The sequence below is a fragment of the Canis aureus genome, chromosome 8, assembly GCF_053574225.1.
Source record: "Canis aureus isolate CA01 chromosome 8, VMU_Caureus_v.1.0, whole genome shotgun sequence".
Taxonomy (NCBI): domain Eukaryota; kingdom Metazoa; phylum Chordata; class Mammalia; order Carnivora; family Canidae; genus Canis; species Canis aureus.
The window spans coordinates 45155988-45172576 of NC_135618.1; the positions used below are offsets into that span (position 1 = coordinate 45155988).

Consider the following 16589-nt stretch of genomic DNA (forward strand, 5'->3'; position numbering starts at 1 on the left):
CTTCTCCCCTCCAGCACTCCCCACTCCAAGATCTGTGAGCATGAGCATTGTTATCCTGGAGTGGTGCTTTCCAAAGCTCTAGAGTCTATGGTAGCAAGGTGTCTTATTAATACAAGAGCAGAGGGTTAGGTCCCTTCCAATTTGTTATCAATCTGGAGGAGTCTTTACGGTTGCTTGAAAAATTGCAAAGTGTCCCAGAGTACCTATCCAACTGAAATGACATATATAGTATTTTTCAAATATTACCGTATGATACTCATATATACCCAAATAGGATATAACTGGGGTCACTAACTAGTTTTAAACTGAGCAAGTCCCAGCAAAATGGATTGAGTTAGTCACCCTATTCATATAATATTAGCATATAAATAAGGTATAAAGATATATGATAAATACATATATTTGGTTTTATTTGTCCACTGAATTCAGATGAGCTACCGGGGACAAGTAATGTATTTCTGGGTTTAAAAATAAACCAACAACCATGAAAACTGAGCAAAGTACAAAGAGGAAGATTAAATGCTTCTTGATGCTGGAGCGTATTATTTATAGCTAAGGTGATCTGGCCACTAGCAACCAAGATTTTTTTCCCTGGAGCATGGTTTAATGGAAAGACGATCAGAACTGGAGTTACGTGAACTACAAAAATCCATACAGGGTGTTGTCCAGAGACCAGCAGCATCAGCATCACCTGAAGCTTGTTAGAAATGCCAAATCTCAGGCTCCCCATCCTCAGACCGACTGAAACAGAATCTGCATTTTAACAAGATCCCCAGGTGATTCCTGTTGACATTACAGTTTAAAAGTTGTGCTGTAGCTCATTTAACCCAATGGAGCCTCATTTTCCTGCTCTGTGACATGGAAATAATATGTACCTGAGAATACTGTATGAAGCGTTGGTAAGAATATTTGTGACTCACTTGGCACTGCACTGGGCCACTGAGTATGGGCTCAAAAACAATTATCTCCTTCCTTTTCCTCAGCATCATTTGCTGCTGAATAATATTATTATACACCCTTGTTCTCCTCAATTTCTTTTTGTTGGCCTCTATATGCCAAAAGAACTTTAACCTCTATGTCTTCCTTCTGTCTCTTCAAATCCCAGGATCACATTTAAAAAAAATTACAGAATCCATAAGATTGATGGGACCTAACAGATCTCCCATTCAACCTGATCTTTGAAGCTGGAAATGCCATTTTTTAGGTCCCAGACTGACTCATTCTTTATGTTCTCACTCAAGTGTCACCTGTTAGGTGCCAGGGAGATACCAGATACTCAATAGATATTTGCTGGTCACTGGATAAAGTAATGAATGACACTCTATGAACTCTGGCCCATTCTATTCTTCATTGAAATCTTACTTTTCTTTATGACTTACTCTACCTTTTCATCTTTCCATTAAAAAACCCTGTATCTCATATTTCTCCTTGATTCCTCTTTCACTTATCCAAGATAAGAATATATACACACATACGTATATATGAATTCACATATACGAATTATTATCAAATATGTTCATATTTTGAGATGAGATATTTTAAGTTTATATATTGCCAATCAACATGACTGTAAGTTCCTTGAAGGAGAGATGAAAAGGACCATGATATCCTCTTCTTGGAACATCAGTGTCTAGGAATGTATGTTTCTCAGTAAATGTTGGATACTGGTGATCAATGCTGAAAAGTACCCATGTGTTGTTACTAAAGTACTAAGAATTGAAGATCTCCATGGTGCACTCTACTATCTCAGAAAGGATACAACAATTAGACAAGGAAGGTAAGGTCTTACTGGGATCCTGTGTTAGAGAAATCAACAGTCCTTTTCCTAGGGAAATGCCTGGCAGGCTTCATGTAAGAGGTTCTCCCAATAACCAAACACTCCACTCAAAGGTTATATTTACACAGCTCATTAGGAAAATTTTTTATACTTTTGACACTCATTAGACTCGTAATCGTCCACTGAAGCTACTCTATAACAAGAGATAAACACTCCATTCTAGAGGATGAATAATAATTAGGTACTGCTTAGCACTGTGCTCTTTACAGGTCTAATTTTAGAGCATAATTAATCCTGCTGAAGCTGCATAAGATAAGTGAAATATTTATGCAGCTGTGTTAATTCATGTATTTACTCCTAGAGAGACATTCAGAATTGGACATGGCTTTCCGGGAAGATTATCTTAAGACACCCCCTGGAGCAATGTCATTTTCTCTCCAATGTCTTTGCTTCCAGATGGTCTCTAAAGATGAAGCTGAGAAGACACGTTTCCCAATCCCTACAGTCTGACCAGGGAAGCAATGAATTTAGATGCTCTGCTAGTACAAGGAACACACTTCTGGCCTATCTGGATGCCTTTACTTTGTATTTTTTATTTGCCACAAAGAGGACATTTTGTGTTTGGCATCATAAGTGTTGTTTTCATGATACTCTTAGCACCAATACCCAATACAACACTAAATAAGCTATATTGAATACTGAAGTTGTGGATGGACAATGAGGAGGAGAACGAGGTGGAAAATGGTGAATGATGATCATGCTGGTGATAAAATGATGGTAGTGTTGGTGATGGTGGTGATGACCATGATGATGATGATGATGATGATGGTGGTGGTGTTGGTTCTGATGGTAGTGGTAATGATGATGGTGATGATGATAGAGGTGACGGTGATGGGGGTGGGGGTCGGGGTGGTGGTGGTGGTAATGGTGATGGTGGTGGTGATGATGATGGTGATAGTGATGGTGATAGTGGTGGTGATGGTGATGATGGTAGTGATTATGATGGTGGTGGTGGTGGTGATGATGGTGATGGTGGTGATAGTGATGATGATGATAGTCATGGTCATGATAATGATGATGGAAATGATAGTAATAGCTAGCATTTATTGAACCATTTCTATTTCCAGGTGCTGTGCTTAGCTAAGTTCTTTACATATATCCTCTCATTTCATCCTGACACCAACCCTATTAGGGAAATATTTCTGCATGTATTTATTCACAGATGAGTAAACAGAGGCTAAGAAAGATTACCCACTTCATAGAAGTATTTGTCAGTAGGACAATAGATTTAGTTCAGATATACACTAAATTACTCCTTTCTAAAGGATCTATAAATCTCAAGCACCTAATTAGCCAACTTCAATAGACATCCTAGGGAATTAAATGAAGCAGTTTTACATAATTGACCTGCTTCCAGAGCAAGGCCCCTGAAGTAGAAGCCCTACCACTTACTAGCTAGCTCTCTGAACTTCTGTTTTCCCCTCTGTAAAATGTGTAGAAGCAACAAAAAATTTCATAAAGTCATTATGAATATTGAAGAACATAGGTAATGTATCCAATATGGTAACTGGCATATCCCACTCCCTAAATATGTTGCTGTTCCATAGCAGATGCTGCCAGAGTAACAGCAAGGAGTTAACAGTAGGAATAGAGTTAGAACTCACTTATTTGACAGCTATCCATCATATTTAAGAGTTTCCTGTCAAATGAAATATATTTCAACACTGACCATTCACCTGTGCATGTGTTTGTTCATTCATTCCTTCATTGACCAGTTATCGGGTCAGGATAAGCTCAGGATTTTGTGGTATTTACTGATGGAAACAAGACTCATTTGTTGAATATTCACTCTGTTAGGGGGACTTGGGCGACCAGTGTGGTAGGTGGAGGAAACGGTCGCAATTGTTACCCCCACCCTTCTCTGCGTCCACATCCCTTGTCATTTAATTCCAAATTCCTCCTGTAAAAGGCAGAGTATACCTCTGATCCCTTTACTCTGGCGTCGGCCATTTGACTTGCTTTACATGGAAGTGTGTTCGTAGATGTGAACAAGGCAAAGCAGAGCCTTGAAATGCACATATACGATTAGGTATCCTCCTCTATGCCAGTGACATAAGCAAGAAAAGACCTTCTCCCAGGCGACTCTTACTCTCTTGGCCTGAGACCCAGAATAAACACATGCAGGGCAGACACCGCACATTTTAATCCATGGCTGCACAGCAGGGGACAGAGCCATCACGCCATCACAGCCTGAGACAGAGCTCCTCCACTCAACCTGCACTCCCCTGAGCAAAATAAATGCATAGTGGCGTATGCCTCTCAGATTTCACAGCCAGAGCTGACCGACACAGCCACAAATCACTGTTACACAATAGAGAACATGGCTCATGATCAGAAGAAGGTACAAATGCCCCATAGGGAATTTGGAGGATCAGATGTTCTTATTTGGGAGTTAAATATAAAACACATTTAGATGTTTTGATGGCACTTGGAGAATCCAGGGCTTAATTCTGGGAGCAGAGAGAGGAGAAGTTGCAAGGAGATAGGTACCTGGTTCAAATTCACACCACACTGTGCACTAATGTCAGTGCACTTCAGTGTTGTGTTTGACCCACAGTGGTTGCCGGATTCTCCTCTCCCAGCTCTGGAGAGCTACGACAGACTCTGCAACCATCTCTGAACATGGCCTCCAGCTGCCTTTGCATGCAGCTTCTGCCCTGGGCTTGAGCTTTTGTATCCCATTCACACTTACTCAAGTTCTCGGGATCAACCTGCCATTTCTGCTTTACCTTTCTCACTGTTGGGAATTCCAAAGGAAACCAACATGCCTTTTGAGCCAGGACAGTATCCTAAAAACCACGTTATGGAACTCCATGCAATGAGATCAGCAACTGGGAAGTACGAGGGCAGACTGAAGGCAATGCTGCTGGAGACATGGTCCACCCAAGTATCTATACTGCTCCCTAAATGCCATGGTCCCGTTAGACTGTAAGACCCATGGGGGTAAAAACTGTCTTTTGGCATGAGAAGCAGGTAGGTTTTAGTGGAAACCCAAGGGATTTCTGCTCATGTTCCTTTTCTAGAGATTGCTTCTCCTTCACTCCTCCACTGGATAATATCAGGAGCCTCTGTGTTAGTACAACATAACCCCACCCCTTAAGCACTCCTGATGGGTCCAGGAAAAAGTCTTCGATTCAAAAATGCACCAGGAATCCTTCCTCTTAAATTTGATATTTAGAATCTAGAGAGCAGAGATTAGGGCCAGAGCCAAGTCATGTAACATCATGGTTCCTCTACCCCAGAGCTACTAACCTTTGAGGTCAGACAATTTTGTGTGCTGAGATGAGGGGGCCGTCCTGGGCATTGTATGATGTTTGCCAGCATCCCCGGCCTCTCCTCACTTGATGCCAGTAGCAAACAGCCTCCCAATCATGACAAACAAAGATGTCTCCAGACATAGCCAAGTGCCCCCTGGGGGGCAAAATTGCCCCCATTGAGAATCACTACCTCAGTACAAGACTTATGAATTCCTGCTATTAATATTCCAGGATTGCTCTGGTTCCTGTTTTATTTTTTTTCCTAAACCTATTTGCTCAACTCTTTCCTAAATTCACTGAGATAGACAGTTCTGCATCCTTAAAATAAATTTCTTTAGAAAATGTTGTTGTCTAAAATTGGTTTCCATTATAAGCAACCTAAAAAGCCATGGTATCGTGTGAGAGGCACCCAATAAATAGTGAGCAAACTCATCATACGAAAATCCATTGGAAAGCCAATCAGCAACAAGAAAGAGTGCAAGGGTGTCCAGTCCCCTGAGAGGGGGTCACCCAAGGTCTTACCATCACCCACAAACTGGAGCAGGGCCAGGTCAATCTGCCTCTTCCACGGGGAGCCCTTCTGGAGGGCAATCCCATAACCAGTGGTGGCAAAGATGTACCCACTCCCAATGGTCACCAGCTTGCAGCCTTCATCCCTCCCAGCCTTGTAATTCAAGACTGCCGCATCGTAGATGAAAGCGTCCAGTTTCCTGCAATGACAAGAAAAACAGGGGGTCATGGGCATGGCCAGGTACCGTTTTGGGGCCCAGCTCCCAAGGCCTGATCCAGCATCACACACTTCCTTTCACACTGTACAAGGTGACTCATGGCCACTCCATCCCCTCATCATAAAAGGATCTATTTTTAATGAGGAGATAAAAGCCAGAACCTTTTCTCTCCAAGTTACAAGAGGCAGCTAAATAAAGACATGAAGAATCCTTATGCCCAAGTGAGTAAACAGTTGAGTTTGCTGGTTTGCTAAGTGTTTGGCCTTAGCACTCCGAACAGTGGGGAACAGCGGCCTATTTAGAAAGGTTTGCATCAGACCAAAATAAACCATTAAGGTTCAGGAGATTTGGTGTAGGGTGCAGGAAAGCAGAATAAGTAAATAGGAATGATGTCTTACTTCCAAGGGACACATATTTACTATTTACATTACAAAAAATATTACATGATAATTTTTAGAAACTCAAATAATATAGAAAATATAAAAAATGCAATTGACATTTAAATTGCCTGATAATTCCATAATTCAGAGGCAACCTCTGTTAACCCATTGGTGAATAGCCTTCCAAATTTCTTATGTGTGTGTGTGCACGTGCATGTGCGCAAATGTGCACACCCCTTTTAGAATAGGAGTTGGCAAACTTTTTCTGTAAAGACTAGATAAATAGTTTAAGGTTTATGGGCCATACAGTCTGTATCACGACTATTCAACTCTGTTGCTGTGGTCCCTCCACCCCTCAAATCCGTATGTCGAAGACCTAACCCCCAGCACCTCAGAATATGATCTTATTTGGGAAAAGGTCATTGCAGATGTGATTAGCTAACATGAGATCACATGGGGGAAGGGTAGGCCCCCACCCCAAATGCTGGGGTGTTCTCATAAACAAAGAAGGAAATCAGACCACAAACGCACAAACAGGGAGACCACCACCATGTGAAGACTGGAGTTAAGACCCCTGCAAGCCACGCAACCACCAGAAGCAGGGAGAAGGACCGGAATAGATGCTACCCTCGTGCCTTCAGAGCAAGCACAGCCCTGCTAACACCTTAATCTCACACTTCCAGCCTTCCAGAACCATGAGATGGAAAAGTCCCATTGTTTAAGCCTCTCTGTTTGTGGCACTTTGCTATGGTAGACCTACGCAGTGAATACACAGCACAAAAGCAGCCCTAGATAATACATAAATGAATGAATTCAGCTCTGTTCCATAAAAGGTTATTTACAAACACAGATTAGCCCATGGGCCGCAGTGTGTCCTTGTTTCAACCCCTAAAGCTTATTTCAAATCACATGTGAATGTATCTCTATGTCAATAAACATAAAGCCTTTTCCCCTTCATTGATGTGCTTATTTTTATTAACCTGCAACACATCTGCAATAAGTGGCGAGGTAAATTTTTGCATGTGTGTCCATCCTGGAAATCACCATGCAGATTAAAACATCGAATGTTATCACCTCAGAAGTCTTGCATGACCCAGCCCAGTTCTCACCCCCAAAAGGCAAGTGTTGAATCATCCCTAGATGGCATGGCTGTGACTTATTCATTACCTAGGTCACTACCAGTGGACCTGAGGACTTGTTCTCAATTTTTAGAGTTATTTCCCAAGGCTGGAGTGATCACTCTTGTGCATGGGGATGGATGGCTCAAAACTAGGTAGGGATGGGGTGGGGATAAGCTAAAGTAGGTTGGAAAACTAAAATGGAGATTACTCAAAGTCCTGACACTTTCTCAACGCTACTGCCTTTCTTTCTTTCTTTACCAAGAGCACATAAAACAGTGAAGCAAAGAAAAATAAAAATGGCAGGGAGAGGAGGTAAAATGTTGCATCCTTTCAGAGACAGCTGCCGAAGGCCTCCCGAAGGGAACAAAACTATTTGGAATGTTTGCGGCTGCATGCTTCATTTTAATTTTTCTGTTTTTGTGATGGTGAGAGGTAGGGCAAGACTACAAGGCTCATCTCACCAACACAAAGACTCTAAAGCCTTTCTCCCAAGGCTGTAGGATTGGAGGTTTGGTGTTATGCTTAGAGAGTATTAAAAGGAGATCAGATCATCCAAGCGGAAGGGGAAGGAAACGAAGCATTGTTAATGGTGATGGTAAACCAGAGCTGACGAACCGAGAGGAAACAGCCTTCTGGACAGCCAGCAACATCGAGAGCTTTGGAAATACGGAATGGGGAGTTAAAAGTAATTTGTATGTGACGGCAGGAGCTGTGTGATAGGAGCAGTTAGGAGGGGATCTGGTTTCTACTCTAGATTTGGATGGTGACAGGACCTCAGGAGAGTCCCTTCCTTTGGATTGCGGGTTCCTCATCTGTGACATGAGGTGGTCACTTTGGGCCTGTTGAGACACTCATCTAGCCATGGCATTTTGATTCCTCAAGCCAATAGTCACCTGCTGTGACTATTGACAAGAACACTGAGACACTAGATGACGAGTATCCTGAAGGCTTCAGGCCATGGATGGCATCTGTCCTTTTGATGAAGCTGGGGTGTTTGCAACGTCAATACCTAAACATATCAACGCTGCCATGGAGATGCCAGGAGCCCGGGTTTTACTGAGCCCTTCACACCTTCTTCTCTTCATTGCTTAAAAAATAAACAAATACACACATACCTGTGCACAGAGGCATTCAAATACTAAGGCCATCTGTTTGTATTCGTGTGGTAAAACCTTTCCCTGTCCTGCTAACCCACCACACACTGATGCACTTCTGGGGTGGAATTCTAAAACTGCACCTGGCAACCACACAAAAGTCACCCAACGGCAGCTTAAATCAGTATTTATGGACAGGCACAGATTTCTGCAAATCATTACCATATTTCATGACAAAATACTCTTTAGCTGAGAAACAGCCAGATGAGCAGAAAGAAAACAGGAAGTTTTCTCAGGCGACAAAGTTTACAAAAGTAAGATGCTGGCAAGTCAGAGGGAGGACAGTCACAAAAGATGTGAGCGAAGCAATTACACAGCGGCGTGCCTGGGGTGGGCTGGTGGCCACAGTGGGCCTGCCTTTCATGGGCTGACTGTGGTCTCGGGGCCACATCGGAACCAAAATGAGGATAGCACATGAGGAGAGCTGCAGAGTACGTGATGTTGGTTTCTCTCTGTCATCAATGATTCTAGAGAGCTGGGGTCTAAATGCAGTGGTCAGAGATGCCTGCATTTTACAAACATCCAGGGGTGGGACGCCTGGGTGGCTCAATGGTTGAGCATCTGCCTTTGGCTCAGGTCATGATCCCAGGGTCCTATGATCGAGTCCTGCCTCCCCAGGGGGAACCTGCTTCTCCCTCTGCCTGTGTCTCTGCTCCTCTCTCTGTGTCTCTCATGAATAAAATCTTTAAAAGAATAATAAAAAAAATAAAAACATCCTGGGGCTTGCACAGCCCCCTCTGATAGACAGGGCTTGTTTGCACAGTGCTTTACAAAAGCGAGTCCAGGGGAAAGATACACAATTATTATTATTATTATTTTCCTATGTTGTCTCTGAGCGGAGGAGGCTCCACGAAGCAGCCTGAAGCTCATCAGTATTATTTCTAAGTTCTGTATTGCAAACTCTCTATGACAGCGCTGTCTAGTACAGCTTGCTTGCTGAAAGAAATGCTCTAGATCTACGCTAATACAGCTATCATGCGCTTGAAATGTGGTTAGTGCGAACAGGGAACTGACTTTTTAATTTTATTTCATTGCATTAATTTCGATTCTGACATAAATGGTCACGCATGGCTGGTGGCTCCTCCAGTGGACAGCAGAGCTGTAAGCGGGCAGGGGAAAGCTCGGAGAGCAAGGCTCTGGGTTCCTTCCTCGCTCTGACTCAAAACGGTCTACTTGCTCTCTTCTCCATTGAAAGAAAAATGTTCCCATTGTTAAAAAGGAAAAACTAAGACTGGCTGATGTCTTCAAGAGTGCGCTCTGTTGGTCAAAGTCTTGGAGCAAGGGGCCTGTGTTTCCGAGCCCCAGTCTCCTCTCTGTAAAGCAGGGCAGACGATCTCTGCCCTCAGAGGGCTTTGGGAGTAAAGAGAAGGTAGGTAAGTGTGCACCACGCCTGGCACAAAACAAATGCTCAAAACATATGGGTGCATTCAATCAAATTTGGAATTTATGGCAGTGCTTATGGCGTTTCCCACACCATTCTACGCATCCTCTGTGACAGATCCAGTCCTGGATACTTTACACGCATTATCTCATCCCGTTGACTCCTACCAGCATAAGGATGAATGTGCTACTGCCCATCCCCACTGCCGGATAACGAAACTGAGTCACTAAGAGGTCAGGTGACTCAACGCCACCACCCAGCTTCCAGGTGTCACCGCAGCATTTGGACTTCCACAGTCTGATGTTAGAGGCCGCAGACATAACTGCTCTGACCACGATGTCCATGACACTTGTGGCATAAACAAAGGCAACTCTGTCTATTGCTCATGAAATTCAGACGGTGGTTAGAGCTCTAAGTCAAGCCTGGTGTAATGGAAACAGCAGCCAGGATGAGAGCTGAGCAGCCGGGTTTAAAGAGCTTTGATGGGTAGCTCAGCTTCATTTGTCTCTTTCCCAGCAGGTGCACAGCCACATAAGGGCCAGAGTCACCCCCCGCAGAAACCTTCTCTTGCCCCCAGCACAGCCTACGCCTGCCTTCTGGAGACATTTAGGCCTAGAAAGCCATAGCTCCTTGTGAGGGTAGAGGGTAAGGAAGAGGAAAGCCACCCGAAACTAAAGCCCAATTTAGGCCACAAGCATCTGGGGGACTGGAGCTGAGGTCATGGGAGACGGTGATGCATCAGGCTGCAGCCTGGTAATTGGCAGCCCCCGGTCTGGAGGAACACAGATTAAAGGCTGGCTCTGCAGGAGAGTGAGCCTCAGAGCTCCCAGCAGTCAGCTGGAGGCTGGCCTCCCAGGTAAGGAAGCCAGTTATGCTGCTCCGCTCTGTGTTTCTTGCTCCTGCTTTGCAAGAGGAAACCATCTCTGTCTCCACCTTCCCAGCTCCTGCCCATGTCCCACAACTGTCATCAGCTTAATAATAGCTGCTCCCACGGGCCCAGCGAGGCTCCCGGGAGTGGGTGTGAGAGCAGTGATGGGGACAAAGCACCCACCCAGGCCCATCTTTCTGCCTCCGCTCCGCACAGAAGGGGTCATCTCTTCTCCAAACATTTGTGACAAATGAAAGGACACCTCGGCTCCTCAGCCTGAGGGCCGGAACAGAATCGATGCTCGAAACGAAGGCCTGCCCTGCCTTGCTCTGGCCTCTGGTGCTATGCCGCGCTGGTGGCAAGATGTCCCCTCCGCCAGGCCTCGTGGGGGTGCCTAGGGTGTGTCATTCTCTCCCTGCCATGGGCAATCCTCAAGGAAAGCAAATGATTAAAAATGACAGTAATTTAGAGCAAGAGGGGGAAATAAGATCTCCTGTCTGCAAATTTGCGGAGAAGCAACGTAAGGAGTCACACGTGTCCCACACGACTTTCAGCTGGTGGTTTCCTGCCAGTGTTTTCGACAGCTCTCAAGAGCTGCTCTGGCTTCCTGGGGGGTGTCGATGTGACCCTGTTACTTCAGCCGGTCTCTGCTGGACCTGCGGTGATGGCCTGGAAGTTCACTCCCAGCCCCCAGAGGGTCTGGGGGCGCATCCGCTGCCCCCTCCACAAGGCAGGCCATGGCCCCTTTCGGGAAAGGAGCTTGTACCGTCAGGCAGCTTGACGTTTCCTAATCAAAAGTTTCCGGTTTTAGCTCATCATCTCCTTATGCGTGTTTTCAGATGCTCTCTGGGGGTCTCAGCACATTTAAGGCTAATTATATAGTTAAAGTTAATTATTCATTCATTAACATTCAAGAAGGCTTTAACAAGACACTGACTTGTTCTGATGAATTAATGAAACTGGAGTGTGCACGGGCGTGTGTGTGCGTGCGTGCGGGTGCGTGTGTGTTTTAGAGTCTAAAGTGTCATGAAAATTAAACATCTCTTTGATGATAACTGAGTGCACTTTTTAAGGTCCCATCAAAGCCTTGCACAGAAGGGAAAGGTATCAGCCAGCCATATGGGCCAGTCCGCACACCCAGGCCCCTCTCTGCCCGCTTGGTGGAGGAGGCCCCATCATGGGACTTCTCTGAGGTTCAGTTTTCTCATCTGTAAAAGGGGGAAATAGCATCTCTCTCCAGGGGTGGCTGTTGGGTGGATGAAGACGGAAGTGAAAGTGTTGTAGAGATTCAGGTGCAAATTCAGGACGCTGACATGGCAGTGACAACATCACCGTGCACAGAAGCAAGGGCAGTGTAATCCTTAGCCAGCACCTGGACACAGGCCGTTGAGGGGTGGAGGGTGTTTCTGCACCCAAGAAACAGGACCACTGAGGCATGACAGCCTTTAGACGTGCCTGCTTGGGGAGGAGACAGCGTGCTCAGAGACCATGTTGGCCATCAGCACAGGATGGCCTAGAACTGGCTTTAGGAAAATGTCCTGGAATCACATTTGAACTCTGAGTCTGTGAACACAAGCTGTAAAATCAGTGTTATATGGACATGGATGCATTTTCACCAGGGAAGCATTTTTGTTTGTTTGTTTTTTTTTGGGTTTTTTAGAGCAAACTCCATTAAGCTAATCTAATTCCTAAATTGATGTCTCCCACAGCCTAAACTGTTTCCTACATTTCTGGAAACCGTTTTCACTGGGATCAATTCCTTTGTGTTTAAAATTCTATAAGGATTTGATTCACTAATCAGTGTTGGGACCGCAACCAGCTTTACCAACTTATAGCTGCTGCCATTTGGAGCTTCTTACGTGGTTACGATTTCCACTGAGTTTAATTCTCCTGGGTCAAAATTGTGTAGAGACTCAAAGTTGCTGAGGAAGATTCAAGTCCTCTCTGGATATTTTGAGTCTGTAACAGGTCTCAGCCTGTGTGCTTTTAACTGTTGTCTGTTTAACTTGCATTGATCACATCTGCTGGTAATAGTCACTATGAGCAGGGTTTTAAAAAGACCCGTGGTTAATATTTATTTTTTCACTGAGAACTTTCTTAGGGGTTTTGTGAGACAGAGAAAGGCAGAGAAGGATGGAGACTGAGAGGGAGGGAGAGAAGCAGAGGGAAGGAGGCACTGAGCAAAACAGGAAGACAGAGAAAGAACGAGAAAAGACGAAGTCAGAAAAAGAGATGAGGAGGGCGCCTGGGCGGCACAGTCGGTTAGGCGTCTACCTTTGGCTCAGGTTATGATCTCAGGGTCCTTGGATCGAGCCCTGCATTGGGCTCCCTGCTCAGTAGGGAGTCTGTTTCTCCCTCTCCTTCGGTGCTCCCCCCCACACCGCTAATAAGTAAAATTTTAAAAAGAGAAAGAGATGAGGAAGGGGGAGACAGAAAGACACAGACAAGGAGAAATCAGGGGCAGATGGATTTATGGAGAAAAAGAGAGAATGTGAGAGCAAACACGGGAGCTGGGATGTACCCCTTACCTATTGATTACTAACCTCTAAAGTAAGAAACAGTTTAAAAAATACAGCCAATCCCTGCTTTGTTTCTGTTAAGTTTAACCCTGGACCCAAACCAGCTGTGTCCAAGGAGTTGGTAGGCCACACAATGCAGTCTTTTACTACTTCGGATAAGCAAATGGAGGCCCAGGGATCTTCGTGATAGGGTCCATGACTCACCCAAGCATGTGCCTTTGGGACACTGCTGCAGGGCCATCTCATGTGGGATGTGGGGTCAGAGGAACAAGGCTGTGGCACGTCGGGTGAGTGTCTTTCTCTAAGCCTTGAGTTCTCCACCTGACCAGAAGGAAAGCAGTCTCTCCCACACGGCTATATGCTGGTTGGATGACGTAACGACTGTAAATTTGCTTGGTGAGCTGTAAAGCACTAGGCATATGCTGTTCTTCACTCTACCGCTCATGACATTGGAAAAATATTGATTCCTTCTGGAATATAAATCTTTTATATAGAGTTCCTTAGATTACACTCCTCAAGGGGTGGGATCATGCTAACTGCCAATTCCATGGCACATAGCATATTATAAAGAACGTTCAGAAATGTGTTCCTTGGGATCCCTGGGTGGCGCAGTGATTTAGTGCCTGCCTTTGGCCCGGGGCGCGATCCTGGAGACCCGGGATCGAATCCCACGTCGGGCTCCCGGTGCATGGAGCCTGCTTCTTCCTCTGCCTGTGTCTCTGCCTCTCTCTCTCTCTGTGTGTGACTATCATAAATAAATAAAAAAAAATTTTTTTAAAAATGTGTTCCTCGTTCAGACTTCTCTCGAATGTTTACCAGAGGCCAGACGCTACGTTGTTTCCTTGTCTATCTCATTTAACCCTGCAACGTTCTCCTAAGCAGAGGAGCCAAAATTAGCATCATTTTGTAAATAGGAAAACTGGAGTCTAAGAGGTTAATTAACTTGTCCAAGGCCCCACAGCTGGACCTCGGCAGAGGGGGCTCAGCTTAAAGCATCACACGATACTGCTGGTGGTGATAATGATGCTGTTGAACTTGTCACACACCAGAACTCAATGGTGGGGAATCCCAAATACCAAAAAATACCATGAAAATGAAAGAAAGAATGGAAAAAGGATCAACATTGGATAAAATGCTAGTATGTGTCAAGATACACTGCTGAGCACTTTCCCTAAAGTCAATTCATTTAATTCCAGGGGACAGGATTGTACAGTTGGGGTAAAAGATCAGAGAGGTTATTTATTTGCCAATGGTCACACAGCTGGTCATTATCACAGCCAGGATATGAAGCTACTTATTTCTCCCTCCAAAGTTCATGTTCTGTACCACGTGTCCACTCATAAAATAAGCCAATCAATCATCTGCAGAAGACTAATGTTTTTCAAGAAGGTATATAAATACTTTGAGTCAGAAACTCTACTTCTCACAATCGTTCCTAGAGAATGAGTTGCAGAGGTGTGCAGAGGACTCATCACAGCCATGTGACCAACAGTCCCCAAAGGGAAATGGCTAAACAGACCTGATGTGTGTAGACCACGGAATTCTTCCCAGAAGAGAATGAAGACAAAAGACACCTACAGATACAGAAGATGTGTCAAAACATATTAATTAAACATCCAATTGTGATATACTGCATAGAGTTTGATAGCATCCCACAGAATGAATTGATTATTATATGTAGACATGTCAATACATGTGGATGCATAGAACAAAGGTCTAGGAGAAATGGCATGTACTAGCAAACAGATAATAGTGCCTACCTGGTTGTGTGCGGAAGGGTTGTTGTTGGTGGTGGTTTGGGATTGGGATGTAGTCAAAAGGGTACTTATTTTTCTGTATTTTTGATTTTTTACAAGGATTTATTTTTCAGTGAGAAGTAGTACAGCATAGTGGTTAAGGGCAAAAGTGCTAGAGCCAGTTTGAATCCCAGCTCTGAAGTTTATCAGCCCTCGCCTGGGCAAGAGCATGAACCGCCACAGTCGAGCCTTCCTGCCTCATGACAAAGGCATCCAACTCTCCCAGGATTGTTCACCTGCAGAGAGTTAGCATCCATGGGTAGAAAGAGATGTTGGGTTGAGTTTGAATGTCAGCTCTGACACTCACTTAACCCTTAGGCAAGTTTCCTCTGCTCCCCGAGCCTTGGTTTACTCTTCTGTAAAATGGAGAGAAGGCCTATTTGGCAGAGTCCAAAGCAGGATGAAATGAGATCGTATATTTGAAGTCTCCATGTGAGTTCAGGAAGCAGTAAGAGGAGGCAGTCCCTTGGGAGATGGAATCTTCCAGGGAGCTCCTGCCTCTCTTCATGGTCTCCGGGAGAAACTCTGAACCATGTGTATCCCAATATAAAAAATATATCCTTTTGGGGGGGGGTTGTTTTGTCCTTGACTACATTTCTTCTCCCCATTTCAATGGAAAGAGAAATATTGCCCCCTTTCAAAGCAGCATTAAGATTGTCAAAGGAAACAAAAGACATTTTAAAGTTAAAATGTGAACAAAATTGGTTTGGTTTTGTATAATAGTGGGCAATTAGAAGCAGGCTAATTGTGCAATGTTACGGGAATGTTCATATTTATTATTTTGAATTGTGGCTCAAAGCCTGGGCTCTGGAGCAAGTGTGACCCAGACAAGCTATTTACTCTCTCTCTCTCTCTGCCTATTTCCTCCACTGTAAATAGGAAATCATGATAGTGGCTGTGTCACAGGGTTGCTGTGAGATTTGAATAATGCAGGCAAAAAATTCAGGACAGTACCTGGCATGTAGGTAAGCTCCCAATAAATGTTATCTGTTTGTTAGAAATGCCTTGCTTGGTTCCCAGAAGAATTCAGGTAGTTTATTACAATTGCAACAGAATAAGGTTTAAACAAACGGATAAAGCCATCTGATTGAGTTAAGGGAATTCAGAGGTAGGACAGTGGCTAAGGCCTTGGGCGAGTCAGGAAGCAGATATTCAGGTCACAAGCTCTCCACAGCTGCTAACAGCAGATCATAAATTGAGCTCTGAATTACAGCGTAGCCGAAGCAAGAAGGAAACTCCGAGGAGTTACAGGGATTGTGCTGTCCACCAGACAGAAGCACGCCTTCCAGGGGACTAGAGCAACACCGTTCATGGTGCAGACGTCTGAGAGATGGTGGAGGATGGTGTTCTTAGCGAATTGGTCTACAATAATAATATCAGCCAGCTCTCTAAAATAGCTATTTCTTGTAGGGGCCCCCAGCGCCAGCCGAAGGAGAATGAAAATGCAGAGCAATGCCAGGTAAATTAATTAATATTCCTTTCGCTCAGTGAAATATCTCCCAGTGGTTAAATGTGAAAACAGTCCAACAGAACAGTACAGGTTCAACT

General features: G+C 44.5%; 1 protein-coding gene across 4 annotated transcripts in view; it reads right to left on the reverse strand.

Annotated features, from left to right (window-relative positions):
- GRIN2A (glutamate ionotropic receptor NMDA type subunit 2A) overlaps nt 1–16589 on the reverse strand; it is a 549066-nt gene that overhangs the window by 32938 nt on the left and 499539 nt on the right. For all 4 annotated transcript variants that reach the window (XR_013384909.1, XM_077906606.1, XM_077906607.1 and 1 more), the window contains exon 12: nt 5617–5804. Coding sequence is in view for 3 of the 4 variants with exons in the window: in XM_077906606.1 (XP_077762732.1) it covers nt 5617–5804 (188 nt within the window). In the remaining variant the exon portion in view is untranslated. The remainder of the gene's footprint in view (nt 1–5616; nt 5805–16589) is intronic.